The sequence below is a fragment of the Panthera tigris genome, chromosome D1, assembly GCF_018350195.1.
Source record: "Panthera tigris isolate Pti1 chromosome D1, P.tigris_Pti1_mat1.1, whole genome shotgun sequence".
Lineage (NCBI taxonomy): Eukaryota > Metazoa > Chordata > Mammalia > Carnivora > Felidae > Panthera > Panthera tigris.
The window spans coordinates 109,315,466-109,334,095 of NC_056669.1; the positions used below are offsets into that span (position 1 = coordinate 109,315,466).

An 18,630-nucleotide genomic window follows, 5' to 3' on the forward strand; every position below is an offset into this window, starting at 1 on the left:
AGAGATTCTGGGCAGCCAGACTCGTATCCCTGGCCCCCCCACCCACATGCCCACACACCATGGGCCCCATTCCCCACCCTGTGGACCAGAATTCTTTCAGGCAACTCCTCCTAGTCCATCATGACCCTCCCAGACACCCCACCTCTCCCGGCTCCAGGTTCTCTGGCCTTGTGGGCTTTGAGGGGCAGGAGCCTGATGGAAGGCAAAGGTCCCCCTGCATCTGGGTTTTTCTGCCACTGGCTGGCTTTTCTGCTATGTCCCAACCGTCCCCTCGGAGCCTTCTCCCATTACTGCCCCTGTCACCTTGGCCAGCTGGCCCTGGAGAAATTCTGGGAACAGTTGAAAAGGGATCCTTCTGGCCATTTCTCACCTTGGCCACCAGGTGTCAGACTTTGTCTAGCTGGGAGGAAGGTCCTAGTTCGTTTCCACCCGGTTGGCCAGGCCTTAGAGGTCAAGGCAAGTTGGGGAGGGGCCTAGAGGTGACCTCTGCACTAGGGAGGCTAGAAGACCCTGAAGGTTGAGAGGAAGGGCTGGAACTCTGGTTCTAAAGCTCACAGCTACTTCCTCATTGTCCCCACCCCCACCCCACTGACAAGGGCTTTGTCTACTGCTGGGAACTGGGGAACCAGGCTGAGTCAGGGAGCTCAAGAACTGAAGGGACAAAGGCAGGGACAGTTGTGGCTCCAGAGAAGAAGGGGGAGCTGAGAGGGAACCACCCATCAGAGCACTCAGTCAGGGGCCCGGATCACTGGCCCTTACCCTCTAGGTTAAGGGGAACAAGGGCCTCCCTTGGCCCTTCCCCATTCGGGGTGGCTGTGGCAAGTGGGCGAATGTGTGCGCGTGTCTGTAAGACGAGCACTTGAATGAGTCTCTTCACATACTGCGAGGGCCCTGAGTCCTGGATGTTGGGTCAGTCTTTGCAAAGGCAGGAAGCTGGCAAGGCGTCACCGCCCTTTGGCCACCCTCCACCTCTTCCACACCCACTCCCACCCCTGCCCCCGAAGTTGCCTCTCCCGAGGGACCGTTCGCCAACTCGTGCCCATCCTCGCACACACGGGTGCGTTTCCAGATACCCAAGAGGATGCTGAGCTTCCTAATCCGCTCTGTGCTGTCTGGATGGAGAGGATGGGGAGGAGAGCTTCTCTCCTTCCCTCCTACTCTCCCTAGCCTTCCTGGGACAGAAGGACTTCCAGAGATAATGTCCTCCTTCCCATGGCACCGCAGGCCCCAGGCATTCCAGGTTTTTAAGCTGACCTCTGCGTACCTGGGCCCCTGACGCTAAGGCCACACTTAAGAGGTGGAACCTGAGTAACCGACACAGACTCACCACCGGTCCCGGAGCAGTGGTGGGTGGAGAACCAACAACGGGCTCATAGAAGAGCCTGATGACTTGTCATTTACCAAGAGCCACCTGCTCACGGTCCGAAGCTCCAAAACCCAAAGGACGGGCTCCTACCCCGACACCATCAGTCACCATCGGTAGGGGGCTATCTGGGGGAGAGTTCAAGAATTCAGACTCTGAGATGCCCTTTCCGGCTCAGCTGCCCCCTGTGTCCGCCTCCCCCACCTTACTCTTTATGACGCCCCCTCTGTGTCCTCAGCCGGGCGAACTTGTGTGCTTGCCCGCCCTTCCCCGGTTGCTCTCCTCCTCTGTTTCCATCTGCTGCAGGCCCGGCTCTGAGACCCCGCGTGTGCTGCAGCTCCCGGCCACTCAGAAGCACCGTTTCTAGCTCTCTGGAGTCTCTCGACCCTCGAGTCTCTGCCATTCCTGCCCCGTCAGTCCTCGGCCTTGGGAAGTGCCCTCTTTTCACCCTGTCCTCTCCTCCTGCCATCCCCGGCTTGCTAGGGGGTGTCACAATCCACGACAGAGATGTGTGTGCTGGTGTCGCCTGGCTCCGTGTGGTGTCCAGCGGCCCTTTTGATTCCCTTCCTCTGCTTGTCCGTCTCCATTCTTCTCCAGCTGCCACCCCTCCCGCAGCCATTTCACGTTCACATCTCTTCCGTTTAAAAACAACAGCAGACCAACCAACCACACAAAAAACCTTCCTTGATCCTGCCACCAAATGCCTGAGAGAATACATTCACCCCTTTTCCTTCTTTCTCACCCCCTCCTTTCATCTCACGGTTGGAGTCTACCTCCCAAATGCTCCCGCAAAGGTCACCCGTGACCTCCCAGTTTCCCAGTGGGTTTCCCCCAAATTCTTCTCTTAGCGCTTCTGGGGCATCTGACACTATTGATCAGCTGCCTCCCTAAAACTCTCTTCTCTTGGCTTCTCATACACTATTGTCTTGACTCTCTTTAAATCAGCTTATATTAAATTATCAAGTACTTTAGTTCGGTGCAGGGCATTGTGCTAAAATGCTAGAGGGATGCAAAGATGAATAAATTGTGCAACGTGCCCTCGAGATGCTCTCTGCTTCCAAGGGAGACAGACACACTGAACTGACCCTTGCCCTGCCCTTGTCCATACCCTACCCTGAGAGTCTGTGCAGAAGCACCTACTGTGTGTTGGGCACTGGAAGGACAGCGGTGGCTGCAGACACCATTGCCTCCCTGAGAGGGCTTGCAGACCGGCACCCTCGCTGAAGGGACGCAATCGCTCCTTCCCTGACTTCCAAGTATTTTGCCTGTGTCTTTCCACAGCTGATCCAATTCTGCCTTGGATTCTAGCATTTGGAGCTAGGGAGGGCGGGGGGAGTCCCAGTCCCTTCTCTAGAGTGTTTTGTTCGACACACTAACTGAACACTTTCCGTGGGCTTGAGCCTGAACTGGGATAGAGAGGTGGGGAAAACTCAGAGTCTGCCCCTAAGAAACACACAGTACAGTGGTATGGGATATACCTTCCTTCTCCCTGTATTCTGCATAGCCCCCTTGTTTGCTGCCTTGCACATTACAGGCTGCTAGGTTTTGCTGCGATGTGGAGACAGCCCGGATGCCCTCTCCTCCCTCTCTTGTTAGGCAGAAAGCAGGCCTGCAGGATATCTAGACGGGGTCCGGGCAGATATGTCCGCCTGAAGGGCCCGGACCCCTTGGCGGGGCATGTTCCCTCCCACTTGGGCCAGGTGACTCTGGGACATTCAGCAGGACCTGGCTCGCCCACAAGCAAGTCCAATAGCTCATGCACCTACACTCACGCACCTGTCAGTAGTTTCAGGTCAGCTGGTCTTCTCTTCCCAGAGAGATCGCAGGCTCCATAAGGGCAGGAGCCAAGGCGGGTCTCAGACTTCTGCTGGGTTTCCTACTCCAGTCGGCGCAGTGATGGGCAGATCTTTGCAAGGTTCGTCAACTGATTGACGTCACCATCATTTGTTACTTCCTGTGCTTAGGGCACTGTCTCGCGGAGGCCCTGGCGAAATACCTCTGTGTTACCTGGGAGCCGTTAGCCCCCTAGCTCACCCAGTGGCTCTTCACGAGAGTGTCAGTGCAGGCCAGTCTGTCACAAATAACTGGCGATCAGATCACTATTCGCTGTGGCTGCGGCTGCGGCCGGGCACCTTACCTTTATTGTCTCTCTCATCCTTCAAACAGTCTTAGAAGGGTATTTAATTATCCCCATTTCACAGATGGGGAAATCGGAGAATAGAGAGCTTTAAGTAATTTGTCCAAGGTCACTCAGCTAGGAGGCCGTGAGGCTGGGCTTGGAGCTGAGGTCATCCCTGAATCACATCTGTACCATTCGCTTTGCAGACCAGTATGAGTTTTTCTCTTACCCACCCGCCCTCCCCCCCCACCTGCTGTCGTACACTGAAAAGAGTCTACAAGAAGGGAGTAGAGTCACGCCTGACACTTGTGACGTGGCCACAGTCAGTCACGCTCCCTAGGAGATGAAGGGTATTGAGAAGGGAAGGGTCACTGCCAGGGGCCACCACAGGTGGGGGTCCCGGGGAAGCTGAGGGCCGGCCGCGCGTGGCTGACCAGGGGCGCAGGTGGACAGCTTCGCAGGGAGACAGACCTACGAGACCTTTAAAGTAATCCAGAGAGGGGAGGGGGGCTGAGCAAAGGCCGGGAGGGGGAAGACACGCGGCCAGACAAGACGTTGGAAGGACTAAAGGGACGCACCGTGGGTGGAGGAACAGAGTGTGCTGTGGGCACCACGCTCCGTGGACAGGGCAGAGCCTCTTCCCCAAGCTCTTTGCCTCTCCGAGCTCTGCCCTGGACTGCCAGGCTCCAAGCCACCAGGCACGCGGGGGCCCAGGAGGGGAAGCACCAGGCCAAGCAAAGAGATGAAGTCCTGGGGCAAGCATTTTATTTGTTAATACAAGAATAGAAATTCTGCAATAAATATCATCTAATAAATAACATCTCCAAATAAATAAATATTAATACAACAAACTTAGAGTCATGAGTGGGTGAGGCTGGGGGGCAGGGCCTGGGGGAGCTGCCCCCCGCACCCCGAAATGCTACTGCAATGTAAACTTTCAGGAAACCCTGTGGCTGTGGCTATGGTTGCCCTCCCCAGCCTGGGCAACCCACAGATACCCTGGAAAGGGGGTGGAGAGGAGGCACCATGATGCCGGCAAGAAGATGCAAGGCAAGGTCCTTTTGGCTGCCGTCCTGTGCCACCGACTGCCTTGGTGAGCCGTGGGTCCGCTCTGTCCCTGCCCCTATGCTTTTAGCATGACCTCCAATGCAGATCCCACCTCTTCCGCTTTTAAATCCCGTTTCTTCCCGTTTGGACTTGCCACCGTGTGTGTGTGTTTCCTGAATTGGATGTACTGGGCTATTTGGGGATAGGGGAACAACGCCCATCCAAGGAGAGTGGGGCAGCCAAAGGGCTCCCCCCGCCCCAGAAAGGCACATGCTGCGGTGGCCCCCCTCCCTGCCTGCGGGCATGCTTCCTGGAAGTGCCGCGCGCGAGGGGCCTGTGGGCGCCGGCAAGTGCCGGGCAGGAAGCAGGAAGCTGTGGGAGCCTTTGCACCAACTGGAACCACTGCGGCCCCCGGGAGCGCTCCTCCCTGTGGAAGAGACCTGCAGGCCTTCGGAAAGCGGGGAGGGGATAGGCCCTGTGGATCATGCCCTCTTCCGAGTCCGGAGAGGGCCAGAGGCCCATGGCTTCTGTCTCCTGGCTCAACAGATGTTGGCATACGGGTTTCTCCCTCCCAGAGTGGGAGCAGGATTTGAGGGAGGAGAGGAGAGAGGAGGCGGTAAAGGTCAGAGATCAGAAGCCATGGGCTTCCAGGTGCAGGGTGACCGCCGCCGGCGGGGGCTGCGTCTTCTTCTTGAGCCGGTTGAAATCCTTGGCCGAGCGCCACAGCCAGGTCTGCAGCTCCTTCAGCAGCCAGAAGTCGTCCATCTTCTGGAGGAAGTCGCTGTGGGCAGGGCCGGGGGCCCGGGTGGGCTCGGTTCCGGGCAGAGGCTGGGGCAGCGGGTAGCCCAGAGCTGCCATGACGCCCGCGATGCTGCCCAGCAGGCCCTGAAGGCTGGTGCAGAAGTGGGCCAGGCTGCGGCGCAGCTCGGCCGTGGCAGCCTGGCGGTCGAGGCCACGCAAGTAGCAGAGAAGGTGGCTATAGGCCTCATAGTTCTGGGTCAGCCGCAGTTTGTCATTGAGGCTCCGCCACACATCCAAGTTGACAGTGGCCCTGGGCAGGGTCTCTGCCCCCAGCCGAGGTGGGTTGAAGTCAGGCTCGTTGAAAGGGGGGCCCAGGTAGTTCAGCTGCGAAAAGGAGAGGGCGATGGAGGAGGAGGAGGAGGAGGAGGAGGAGGAGGAGGAGGAGGAGGAGGAGGGGGGCCACCGGGAGATAACCTGCTCCCAAAGCTCCTATTTCCTGTGTCCCCTGACACTGGCCCCATCTCCTCGCTAGGCCTCTCTGTGCGAGGGCCTCCCCTAAGTTTCTCCAGGGATGTCATCTGCATGGAGGTGGCGGTTGAGGCAGTGGGGGTTGATGAGAGGTGTAGGAAGAGAAAAACACGCAGGAGATGCTCGGGGAGGACGCAAGCCTTGGGAGCGTGCCCACCACGGGGCAGAGCAGAGAGGAAGAGGAGCCGGAAGGACCCAGGTGGCCAGGCCGCAGAGGTGGAAGGTGGACCAGAAGAGTGCAGAGCCAAGAAGAGGAGTTCGAGAAGGCAGGAGTGCTCGACAGTGTGGCTGCAAAACAGAGAGCAAGGGGAATGGGCCTTAGAAAACTCTGTTGGGTTTGGCGAAAAGGAGGTGCCTGCCGACCTTGGGGAGAGCCGTTTCAGTGGCCTGGAGGCCAGATTGCAGGGGGTTAAGGAGTGAGTGGGTGGAGAGGAAGCGGAGGCAGAGGGTGTAGACCACTCCTTCGAGAAATTTGGCAGGGAAGGCCAGGAGAGAAAAAGGGTCGGGAGCTAGAGGGGGTAGCAGAGTCAGGCAAAGGTTTTTGGCCAGGGAGGGAAAAGCGGGTGGGAGGGCAGAGGGGCCCGTGGGAATCAGAGCTCCATTTGCCTCCCAACACGCTTGGTCCCACCAGCAGAAGGGCAGGGGGCAGATGGTACTCACTAAGCAGCAAGTCCCCCCAAGGAAGAGCTCCTAGGAGCAGGGCTGCAGAAGGAAGAAACTGAGGCAGTCTCAAGAGTTGGGCAGGAGGAAGGGTATAGGAGGCAGTCTAGGGAAGAGGACAGAGCTTTGCCAACCCTCAAGGGAGAGGCCTGGGGCCCAGGGAAAGGGCTGAGGGGGACGTTTCAGCCGGAGAGAAAGGGAGAAGAGAGGGGCGAGGCCTGGGATAGGCAAGGGCCCAGGGGGAGGTTCACACGCTGACAAGCGCAGAGACAAACTAATTTCCTCGGTGTATCCTGGGGCTGGAGCCAGCTCCCCCGCCACCCTCCTCCCCTTTCTTTCCCTGGCTCCAGAGTAGGGTCTGGGATGTGGAAGAGGAACACGGGAAGAGGGGGCCGGTTCCCCACGGTCCTCGGCGACTCTGACCCTCTTTCCTTCTCTCCTGGGCTCTCTGAACACCTCCGGACTGCCCCCAAATCCTCATGGCACAACTTCCATCCACACCCTGAACCTCCTGCCACTACTGGCCTATCTTCCCCGCAGCCCCCTTCCCCCAAGTCCCCCCTAGGAGGCCCAGCTAGGATGGGAGAGGCAGACAGAAGGGAGGCCCATGGGTCCAGAGCAGCAGGGCCCCAGGTCCGGGGCAGAGGCGAGCTGGAACACAGGCATGGGAGGTGGGGCCCCTCCATCCCCACCCAGCCCCGCCCGTGCAAGAGACACCACAACACGGTGTAAACAGAAGAGACTTCCCCGGCCCCCAGGGGGAGGCGGGCGGCTGGGCCGGCAGCCAGTGGGGCAGTGGGCCAAGGCGGGTGCGAGGCCTGCCCACATGCCTAGTCCTGGGGCCAGGGATGGGAAGGAGGGGGGCACCTCAGAGGGAAGGGTAGGAGATAGGCCAGACATGGGGACCGTTTGGAACCAAAGGGCCCCCTGGTGACCACCGCTCACCGGGACCCCTCCACCGTTCTGTCTCTCTTCCACCCTCTTCTCTCCTCGTTCTTTGCCAGTTCCCAGACCTTTCAGCTGCCCTGGATACTCACGTAGGTCCCAGCCAAGCTGCGGAGTTGGTGTTCCAGGTAGCGGGTGAGGTCGTAGGTTTTCTGGATGGAGGGGCCAGGCCCTGGGTCCCCCGTGCGGTTGAGGGCTGGCACTGCCGGGAGGTGCCAGAGCACAGCACACAGGCAAGCTAGCATCCCCCACGAGTCCCCTGCGGGCAGGAGGGGCAAGAAACATGAGGGCGGGCCCAGGCCCCGTGGAGGATGCCCAGCTGGCAGCCCCTCAGGTGTCTGTCCCCACCTTGGGCCGGGCGCAGGGTTGGTGAGGGTGGGCCGCCAGATGGGAGGCAGGGGGGATGGAGGAGGGGAGCGTTCCTGGCCTGGGTGTGTGTGTGTGTGTATGGAGGCATCTATGTGTTTGAGGACGAGAACTTGGCCTCTGTGTGTGTATCTACCAGTATATATCGGAAAGCATATTTGTGTGTCAGCTAAGAAAGAGCCAGTATACGTATGCCGATGCGTATGTGTGTGTACGTGGAGGGACGGGGCCAGGCCTAGGGACTCTGAATCCAGACCCTCTGCAGTTTAGGGAGCCAAAGGGTGGGAAACAGCACATGTCTCTCTGCCAGCTGCCAGCAGTCAGCCCCGGGAAAGGCACGAGAGAGGCCGCCCTGAGATGAGTCCACACAGAGAGCCATAGGAGGCAAGGGGTAGGGTTAGATCACGCGGGTCAGGCTGAAGGACAGAGGGCTGGCTCATGCAGTCAGTGGTGGGTACATTCTTGAACGGGATTCCTGGGTGTGGAGCTGCGGGGTGGAGGTCTGCCCCATTCTTATCTAGGAGGTTGGATGGGGAAAAGTTTGGCCTGACTGAGGTCTTCTGATGAACCTACAGTAAAGAGGGTCGGGGTGGGGGATGTGAAAGAGAGAAAGAGGGGGAATATGATGTATCTGATGGGTTTGGCTTGTCAGCTGATGGTGCTGGAGAGTTTGGACATCCTGGGACACCAGAGGCCAGGGGCTGATAATGTGAAGATACCCATAGGCAGTTGGGAAACATGATTTTCCCAGCTTTCAGGTGTGGGCCAAGGTAAAGAGCACTAGGCCAGGAGTCAGTGGGCACCGGGACTGGGTAAAGGCAATTAGGGTTAGGATAGGGCAAGGCTATAATTGGTATGGGGCTAGGTTAGGTTTAAGGACTGGGTTACTTTTAAAGTTTCAGGTTAGTTTATTGGGATTTGGCTGACTGAGTGTGGTTGAGGTTTGAGTCCAGCTGGGGGATGTGGTGAGGTCTGGACAGGCACAGGGTTGGCTGGGGCTAAGGTTTATTAATGTGTTGATTTAGATGTCAGATGGGGTAATGCACGGCCTGTCACTAAGAGTAGGGCTGGTTTGGGTTTTAAGCTTGGGTAGGTGTTGAGCTATGAGTCGTTTCTTCCACTTTCTATTTTCGACTTTCAAATTTTTATCATGACATATGTTGCTGTGATAGTTAGAAATGAGTTGGATACGGGTTTGACAGTTTGACTGTACTGAGTTAGGGGGAGTTTGGAGTTCGTCATAACGCTGGGTCAAGGTTTTGGAGAGGGCTTAAGACTCAAACTGTACAGAATGCCTCTCACAGAGTGTAGGGGTCAGGTGGGGACTTCCGCAGCGGCCCAGGCCATCAGTCTAGACTCACTAAGATGCGTGGTGGCTGGCAACTTTACTGATAGAGCAGGGGAGTGGGTCGGGCGGGGGGAACACCAGTCTCAGAGACCCTGCTCTTAGGGACGAGGGACTTGGTCTGAGTGCATGGGTGCGTGCGTGCGTTAGGACAGAGCGCGGTGTCAGGCACATGACTGCTCCCCTGTCCTTGTCCGCATCTGCAGCCCCTGGCTTCCCTCCTGGTGCTTCTTTCCTCGTTCGGCCTTTTCCTGCTGACTCTGTGTTCCTTTCTATTTACTCTTCCTCATATTCCAAGACAACTCCAGGCCCTTCTCTGCACGAAGCCTGGGGCTACCTTTAGCCTGGATATCTGGCAGAGTCACCTCCAAGATCCTAAGGGTACAATATGGGGTGTTTTGGAGGTGGAGACCTGCCGAGGCGAGCGGCAGCCCTTCCAGGCTTGAGGTAGCTTTCGGGACTGAGCCTGGCCTCACTCACAGTTAGCAGCAATGCTGAGGGTCCCAGCTGAAGCCCACATTGGGAGCTGGGCTCACCTCTTTCCCCGACCTTGCTTTGGTCAGCCTTTCGGTCCATAGTTCTGGGACTGAGTTTTGCCTCTGCTGTGGTGGGGGGGGGGGGGCGGGGGGGGGGCGGGGGGGGGACACCAGGTCAGGAACCCAGCTCTGGGCCTTGTTTTCCCCTCCTCTTCTGGGCCCTGTGGCACATCCCTGGGGAGAACTGGCTCCCTACACAGGGACAGCAGGGGGAGAAGCCTTTGGATAAACAAGAACTAAGTCATCTGGGCAGAAAAACGGCTCATGAAATTAACCAGACGAGGCCGGTGTTTCCAGGAATATTTCAGTTCTGAGGTAACTGTGTCACTGCAGGCGGGGAAGGGGGGGCAGGGGAAGTTGCAGAAAGATCGGACTGACCGGCCCATGGAGAGAACCAGTAAGAAGGAAGGGGTCTCAGGTATCTAGAGGGAGAAGAGGCTAGGAAGGAGAAGGAGACAGGGCTCTAGTCTCTGTTACGACGGCTTCCACTCTGGGCAAGATGTCCCCATATCTCAGGCGGCAAACTGATGGCCATCTGGGGCAGAGAACACCTGTGGCTTAGTTGTGAGCCCCGGAACTCAGTGAGGCTTGGGCTCACCTGCGTCCCTAGGAGGGAGCATTAGGTGGGCATCGTGGAGCCCTCTCCCATCCTTCTCTCCAGGCTCCTGGTGTGCAGGTGGACGGGCCCCCTCCCCCAGTCCTGGCCCCTAGCCCAGCCCCCCGCCCCAGCTCTGCCTCTGGCTGCTGCCCACTGTTGTTTACATCCCGGCTTCCCTTGTGTTTATAAATCCGGCTGAGCACGTGAGGAGCTAATGAGTGCAGCTCACAGCTCACGTTTCCTGCTGGAGCCCCCCGCCCCCCCATCTTGGCCCCCCGCCCCAGCGGCCCCTAATTCCATCCAGATCCCTGGGCCCTGGGAACCTAGGCCCCCCTCATGAACACACACACACACACACTCAGCCCACGCAAGCGCACGGCCACCCTGACACGGCTGCACGGGCAGGCATACCAGGGTCCACGTGTCCTTAGCCAGCTGCCCCTCGATCCCTGGACTGTGTCCTCCAGGCTGAACTCCTCCGGCAAGGGTCGGGGGCTCGGCAGGGCACACGTGCAGGGTGGCCAGGGTGAGTCAGACAATTGTCCAGGAGACTCTGCACCTGGGATGCCCTCAGGCCAGACCAGGGCCAGCTTCCTGGCGACCTTGGAGGGATGTGTTGAGGGGAATTGGGGGAAGGAAGTGGTTTAGGGGGTGGTGTGTCCGCTGTAGTGTGAGATCCAGGCACTGAGACTGTAGGCAATGACCCTCAGGGGCTCCTCCTGACCTGCCTCCTCAGGGAAAGGCCCACGGAAATAGCCCATCTTTCCTTGTCCTCTGGCTGGCTGCCCTTCCCTCCGTCTTCTCTCCCCTTCGTCCTCTCTTTGGTTCCCTGTGCCCCAGGCCACTGAGAAGTGGCTTAGTGAGCGAGTCCACATAGGCCCAGAAGTCCGGAGACCTAGCTTTGCCACAACCCATGACTGGGCTCGCAGGAAAGGGCTGTGCTGTGCACGCTAAGGTCCCTCTCAGCCCAACTGCGTGGGGTTCCACCTCTGCTGTCATCTTCAGCAGCCCCCTCCCTGCCCTTCTCTTCCAGCCTAAATGACAGAAGAAGAAACTGAGGCCCAGGGAAAGAAGCAGGCCAGTGGGCCAGCTGCCCTGCCTTGTGAAGTCAGTACCGACAGAGGAGCTGGGCTGTCGCCGAGTGAGGGGGTTCTGGACCGGGCTCCAAGAGGACCCCAGTTGTTCCCAAGGGGCGCAGGATGAAGCCAGGGGAGCTAGGCGAGGCAGCCGCCGGAGAGCCAGGCAGGGGGACCCAGTGAAGGAAACAGTCCCGGCCGGCGTGTGGGTTGAAAGGGTGTTGTTATTCAGAGGCGTGGGAGGGGCTGGGAGGGAGCGGGCAGGAGCCAGGGTGTGAATAGGCAGGTGGGATTGTGGGGAGGAATGTGAAGTGTCACCAATAAAGTAGCTGGTGTGGCTGGGTGGTGTGCACAAGTGTGAACGGGGCAGGAGTGCAGGGCTCCGTGGAGGGGAGAGGGAGCCATTAGACCAGTCTGGAAGAGAGATGGGGGGGGGGGGCTGCTAGGTGACAGTTGCTGCCATCTGCCTGTTTCCTCCTCAGGTTGAGTGCGGGGCTCAGGGCAGTGAGGGTGCCAGAGCCAAACTGCGGGGTGGGGGGTGTCCGGTCTCTCAGAGGAATGCATCCCTGTGTCCCCAGGGAAGGGCAGTGTGTGCTCCAAGCCGGAAAGGGGGTCTGTGGGGATTGTGAAAGCCGGGAGATGTCAGCTGGTCAAGGTCAGGATCAGAGTGCCTGACAGAGGTGTGGGTCCGGCGTCCTCACCCACAACCTTTCTCCAAGGCTGGGGACTTCCAGCTTCCCCTCCCGTCCCCGGCAGCTCCCTCCTACCCCAGCGGGGAGGGCCGGGCCGGGCACCGGACGAAACCGGGACGGGGTCCTCTGGGACTGGGGATCTGGGGGGAGGGCTTCTGGAGCGCCGTGTGGAGTAACTGGGAAGGACGGTGGAAAGAGATGGGGCTCTGGCGAGGCGGGGGGAACCCGGGGTTCCCCCCGAGGGGCTCGGCCCGAGAACTCGGCGGCGGCGGCCGCTCGCTGGCCCTCCCCCTCGGCGGTGACCTCTCGCTCCCGGCCCCCTCCCCGCGGCGGCGGCGCCTTCCCCCTGTGTGGCCTCGGCGCCCCCGGCCCCGCCCCCGGCCCGCTCCCGCCCGGTCGCTCCCTTCCCGGCGGCGGGGGCGGGGGCGGGGTCCGGGGCGCCGGGCTTCGGGCTCGGCCGGGCCGCTGCCCTTTCCCGCGCGTCAACTCCCCGCCCTGCCCGTCCGCCCTCCCGCGGGCCGCCGGGGCCGAGCGGCCGCCGCCGCCGCCGCTCCCCGGCCGGTGACGGGCTTTCTCCTGCCCGGTCCGGCCGGGCTGCGCCCGTCCCCCGCACTAATCACTCCCAGGCCACGGCGGGCCGGGCCGGGGTTGGGGGGGGGGGGCTCGCTGCCTCCGCCGCCGCCGCCCGCCCCGCCGCCCGGGCCCTACCTGCCGCCGGCTCCCCGGCCGCGGGCAGCATGGTGGGCTCCGGCCGCGCAGCGCGCAGCGAGGAAGCCGCGAGTCCCGCAGCCCGGCCCGGCCCAACCAGGCTCGGCTCTGCCCTCCGCCCTCCTCTCTCCTCTCGCCCGCCCTCCTTCCCGCCCTCCCCTCCCCGGCGGGCCGGGGAGGGAGCGCGGCGGGCCCGAGGTGTCGGCCTCCCCTCGCCTCCCGCCGGCCCGGGCTCGGGCTCCCCGCCCTTCTCCCCTCTTCCTCCCCGGCCCCCTCCTCCCCGCGCGCCGCGTCTCCCTCCCGCAGCCCCGCTCCCCGCCTGGGACTCGCTCTCCCCGACTTTTCGCGCGGGGCTCTTTCCGCCGAGATTCCCGGCACCCCGCCTCGCTGGGGCTCCAGGTTGCCGGCTCCCGGGGTCAGCGGGTCGCGCGGGCTCCCGCCGCGCTCCCGGCCACCTCCTGGCCCCGGCGAGCGGACTTCAGGAATGCCGCGTCCCCGCCCGGCCCCTCTCGAGGGCGCCCGGCCGTGCCTCTCCCCCCCCCACCCCCACCCCCCCCCCCCCCCAGCCCGAGCCCTGCTGGCGGGGGTAGCTGCCGGCTCCCCCGCCCGGCCCCGGCTCGGGGCTCCCGGGGGGAAGCACGGGAACCGGATCTCGCGGCTCCCGGGCGGGGGCGGGGGCCGGGGCCTCGGACGCCAGGCTCCTACCTGCTCGGAGGTCCATGGGGCTGGGGGCCGGGCCGGCCGGGCGCGGCTCCTCTCCCGGAGGCTGGCGGAGTGGGAGGGCGAGCCGCGGCTCCGGCGAAGCTTTAATAATCCCATCCGCCAGGCCCACTCGCAGGTTTTTTTCGCTCGGTTTCGGATTTTTTTTTTTTTTCGGTGTGGGACATTCTGCAAACTTTTTTTTTTTTTTTTCTGACGTGTAAAGCTGTAACCACAAATTGTAGCGGCCCTCCCCGGGGTGGGGGGAGGAGGGGGGAGGAGGGAAGGGAGGGCTTCTGGGGCTCCTCTCCCTCCCACAACACCGAGGGGGGGTGAGGTGAGGCGAGGCTGCGGCGGTACCACCCTGGGCCTCCTGGGGGAGGGGGCGGGGAGGGCATCAGTCCGCCGGCAGACTCCCCGAGCCGGGGGGAGCGGGCCGCCCTCTCCTTTTCTTCTCCGACGGCGTCGACCTGGGGTGCGGGGTCCCTGCTCTCACCCTACCTCGGACTCCTCATCTCTAACCTTCCCTCTCCTCCCCCTCCCCCTGAGTAAATGCAATGACACATTCTCCCAAATGCCAGCGAGCTGGCCTCGTAGCAAGTGATGGTGTTTTTCCTGCTGCCCTTTGTCTGAGCTGACCGCCCCCCTGGCCTATTGTCCCGCCGCCAGTCCCATTTCCAAAAGCTGGGGCTGAGTGAGGCGCTGGGGTTGGGGCAGGTGACTAACGGCCTCACAATGCCCCCCGGGGCGGGGGGAGGGAGAGGGCACCCCGGGCCCACTGCCCAGCTCCGAGGAGAGTAGAGGGCCCTTGGCCGAGGGTTTTTCTCTCAGGTTCACTAGGTTCTTCGTTCTTCCCAGCGGCCGGGAGAGCGCACAGGGGTGGGGGAATTGTAGTTCATTAATCAGCACGAGGCACCGGACCAGTTTCAACACCAGAGGCTGCATGGGTGACTCAGCGGGAATGCTCCCATTCAAGGCGATGGACAGACCCAGAGTCCCCATTTGTGAAACGCTTCCCCATAAAGACTTTTGGCTTTCTCTCGCCTTCGGGGTTTGGGGTCGTTGGTGTTGTGGAGTGCGCTCCCTCCTTCCTTCCCCAGGCCTGGGTTGGGACTTGCTTTGTGGGATACCTGGGGGACCCTTAAGCCTAGACCCTCTCAGGAGGGTCTCCTTCCTGCCCCCTTCCTCCCCCCGCCCCCCGCCCCCGACGGAGAGCTGCCCGGGAGAGTGCAGAGGAAACAGCTCTCCCCGTCTGGGGCTTCCAGACCTCTCCTTTTGGTGACTTCTTGGGGGACAGTCATTTGGTCCCCAAGGCTTGAGTACTCTAGATCCAGACCACCAATTAGACCATTTGGTAATAAGTTGCTTCTGTCCTTTATTTGTTTTCTCAAAGTGGGAGAGGTGGTGGTGGGCCAACCCTGGAAGGTGATTCCTCCCCGCGCCCCCCAACAGCATCAGATTTTTCAGTCCACGACTCCTGCCCCGTGTCCGCGTCCCTGAAGAAAGGAGGGTGCCCCGCCAGCCCTGCCACAGCCCCTCCAGCCTGCGCGTCAGAGCAGGCGGCACGGTCAGGACCAGCGCTAGGTCCCCAGGGCGGCTCTTCCCTTTTCTGCACTGTGTGGACTGAGGTGGGGGGGTGGGGGGGTGGGGAAGAAGTTTGTTTTCAATTACCTCACTGGAGTGGGACAGACTTTGTTGTTGGGTTGTTTTTTTTTTTTTTTTTTTTTTTTTCCTCCTTTCTTTTTTCTTTCTAAACAAGGAGAAAAAGAGCTGGGAAAGGGGAGCTGGCTGGGGGTTGGGGGCAGGGGGCTTTCCGGGGCATCGGTAGCAGCTTTCAGGAAACCTGTCTTGGGGGGTGTCCTTCTGAAAAGTGCTCAGGGCCTCCCTCTCCCCCCACCCTCCCCCCCACCTCAGCCAGAACTCTGCAGTTTCAATGACATTCTTGGCGGGTGAGCCCTGAGATCTTTTGATGCCCACGCCAAGGTCAAGAAGGCAGATGTCCAGTGGGTGACTGGCACTGAGGCCGGCCATGAGGTCCTCAAGCAGCCTCCCTTTCAGAAGGAGGGAGCCACGCACGGTGGGGAAGTGGGGCGTGCAATCCGTCCTCCCCTCGTTTGTAGCCTGCTCCTTGTGGAGAGTGTCTGCACAGACAATGTGGTTTGGATTTGGCTGAGCCCCCTCAGCACCTTATAAAGCACCTTGCTGAGTCAGGGAGAAAGCAGCCCCCGCTGGGGAGAGGAGGAGGGGGCCGGGAGAGAAAGGGAAAAGAGGGAGAGGGGAGCTGAAGGAGGGAGGTGGGGGGCTGAGAGAAGGGAAGGGCAGAAAAGTAAATGGGTGGGAGTAGGAAGGAGGGAGGAGGCAGGAGCCCAGGGAGGAAGGGGAACAGACTGCACCCCCATCCCACCACACGCCCGGCAAATACTCGCCTCGGGAGGCCAGAAAACATTGCCCTGCAGTAGCTGAGGGCCTGTGGCCCCGAAACGGGGACCCAGGCCAAGGGGGGGCAGGGACAACTGGCTTCACACACAGCCACCCCCCCCCACCCACCCAGCTTGTTATGGTGACACTGCACGCTGGAGAAGTCGCCTTCTCCCTCTGCCTCTTGTCTAGACTTGCATCCCTGCCCTCTCCCCTCAACCAGGGGGTGGCCAAGCCCCCCCCCCCCATCTTCCCCACTGCCAAGGGGAAAATCAGCTCCATCTCCAAGCTGCCAGTGCCCCTCTGCCGTGTCTGGGCAAAGGCAGGAGGCTGGGAGCTGCCAGGTGGGTTGGGGTGGGGGCTGGAACAAAGACCTTGCCTTTCTGCCGCCCAATCCTAAATAGGGTGGGCTGTGGGAATTGGGGGAGAGAAGGAAGAAAGGAGAGGCAGAGCGTGATAGCTCCCCCTCCAGGATTTCTGTGGCGTGGGGGCACAGGGGGCTGCCCTCTGATTTCCAGTTGGGGCTGTCAACTTCCCACTCCCCCGTGGCTCTCAGACGGGATTCTTGTTCTGGGACTGCCGGTGAGGGCAGGGCAGAGGTTACAGGAGACTCCTGCCCCCTGAGCCCCAGAGCCATCTGTCTTGGTACACGGTGTGCAAGAAGTTTCCGAAACCCTGCTGGGTGCTAGGCGCTACGGAGACAGAAGAGGGAAGGAAAACCCACCGCTGCCTTTGAGAATTTCATGGTCTGGTGACAAGGGGCACTCATTTACACTGAGAGATCAGAGGATGGAAAGGGCAGGAGAGCTCTGGGAGGAGGTGGAGCTTCAGGGTGGGAAATACAGCTGGAGCCACAGGAAAATGCACCGAGGGAGCACTGGCCCTGGCCCACGGGGCTCCCTGCTCTGTGGAGAGTCAAGCGGGGAGTCAGGACGAGGGGCTTCCAACTGGCCAGCGGCATGGCCTCTCGTGGAATGGGGTATGACCCCTTGTGCCCTCCTCCCCAACAGGATGGTGGGAGATCGGGGAGCTCATGAGGAGGACACTGCTTTGCTGCCTCTCTGGCCTTCCAGTCTCCAGGCCTCATCCACAGGGAGTGGCAGGCCAGACCCCAAGGGATGTGGCTGGGAGGGGGGCGGGTCTGGCACGGGGCGGGGGGGGGGGGGGGGGATGCTTCAGCTGCCCTCCAAGGGGGTGGGGTGAGTCAGTTTGGGCTCAGGGACAGGCTAGACCTCTCCCTCTCACCTTCCCTCCCTACTCCCATAGCTGGTACCCCCAGGAAAGGCATTCCAGAAGCCCCCCAAATCCCATGTCCCACACAGCTGCAGAAAATTGGCACTGAAGGGGTCCTGGGCCCCAAGGATGTCGTGGATTCCTGAACTAGGGAAGCCTCTGATCCAGTCCCCTCCTGATGGGTCGGCAGGAATGAGAGTGTTGGCGAAGCCCACAGAGGTAAGTGAGGACACTCACTAATTCATTCATGTGTTGACCAAACATGTCCTGAGTACACAGACAGGAGCCCCACGGGGCCATGGGGATGAGGGGTGGAGGCTGACCTGTGTGCTGGCAGGAGAGGCAGGGGCCTGCCAGTGCCTGCTGCAATGCCTGGCATTTCTTGGTGACACTTTTACTCCTTTTAGGACTCTAAGGCTTAACTAATGACAATAGTTTAAACATACTGAGCTCTCACCACGTGTTGGGTCCTGTGCTAAGGTTTTTCGTGGACGAGACCGTTTGATTCTTGCTGTAACCCCAGAAAACAGGAGCTGTGATTTACCCATTTTGTATGTGAGGTCCCTGAGGCTTGGAAAGATGAAGTCACTTGTCTCAGGTCACACAAGTGGCGGAACCAGGACTGGCACCCAGCACTGTCTGCCCTTTGAATTACACCATTCAGATGCCAACATGGGGCACGCCGAGAGGGGAAGGGGCTGGGTGCTGGGAGCGGGCTCCAGAGGCACCAGGACTAGCCAGTGCCCCCTGGCTATGAGGTTATCTAAGCTGGGGCCAGCCTGCCGCTACGGGACACTAAGATGTCCCTTTGGACAGAAAGAGAATCTCCCTGTGCCTGGAGCGGGGGACCTGGGCCCTCCTGCTCTCTGCCCACTGCTGACGTGGACTGTGTGGCACGTGGGGGCAGGCACCTGACCTGGACCCTCCCGGGCTGGCGAGAGTCAGCCCCCTGAAAAGCGCTCCAGTCCCCTCAGCTAGAATTGTAGATTCCAGGAGCAGGCGAGTGGGTTTGAATCACGGAATGAGGACCGAACTGCGTGTTAGGTCCCCACCCACCCACAGCCAGGGAGAGGGCTTCCCTGGGCTTCCGAGGGCCCTACTATTTAGCCTGCAAAGTGAGGGCCAGGTAGGCTCAGAGGCTCTGCCTGGGCTGCCGGGGGCTCCCCCGGATCCGCATCCCTGACGGGAGGCCTCCTCTCCATCACCTCGCGCACACGCGCCACTGGCTGCAGGCCTGGGGGCCACCAGCAGGGCTGTGCACTTTCCCTTTCCCTCCAGTGGGCACGAGCCCAGAGGGCCCTGCCTCACCCTGCGCTGGCGGTGATGTCAGCGGAAACCCCAGGGTGCTGAGGACCTCCTCCTACCTCAGCCACGGCCCTACCCTGCCCTGCATCCTGCACCCACACCTGGACGGGCTCAGCCTCCCAGAGGACACCGCGCCCACCTGCCCCCCGCTTCCCCGTGAAGCTGAGGGGACCGGGCCCTGCTGCCTGCCTCTCCCCTGCCCGACCTAGGCTTCGTCTCCCCATCTGCAAGGATGTCTGGGTGATGAGTGG

The 18,630-nt window shown here is 61.0% G+C and overlaps 1 protein-coding gene across 2 annotated transcripts; it reads right to left on the reverse strand.

Annotated features, from left to right (window-relative positions):
• Positions 1 to 4,135: 4,135 nt before the first annotated feature.
• Positions 4,136 to 14,082, reverse strand: CLCF1 (cardiotrophin like cytokine factor 1). 2 transcript variants are annotated; one of them, XM_042958521.1, is made up of 3 exons: positions 13,430 to 14,082; positions 7,496 to 7,662; positions 4,136 to 5,654 (listed from the first exon to the last, which is right to left on the reverse strand). In XM_042958521.1, the coding sequence occupies exons 1-3, from the start codon at positions 13,443 to 13,445 to the stop codon at positions 5,160 to 5,162; spliced, it is 678 nt and encodes a 225-aa protein (XP_042814455.1). In that variant the 5' UTR covers positions 13,446 to 14,082; the 3' UTR covers positions 4,136 to 5,159. The 2 variants fall into 2 exon arrangements, with proteins under 2 accessions (XP_042814455.1, XP_042814456.1); XM_042958522.1 differs by lacking the exon at positions 13,430 to 14,082 and adding an exon at positions 10,660 to 11,017.
• Between the last annotated feature and the right edge of the window lie 4,548 nt (positions 14,083 to 18,630).

Excerpts from the sequence above, each read along its gene's own strand:
- CLCF1 (XM_042958521.1), bottom strand. Across the intron at positions 5,655-7,495 it reads GCAGCTTGGCTGGGACCTAC|CTGAACTACCTGGGCCCCCC; the intron begins GTGAGTATCCAG and ends TCCTTTTCGCAG.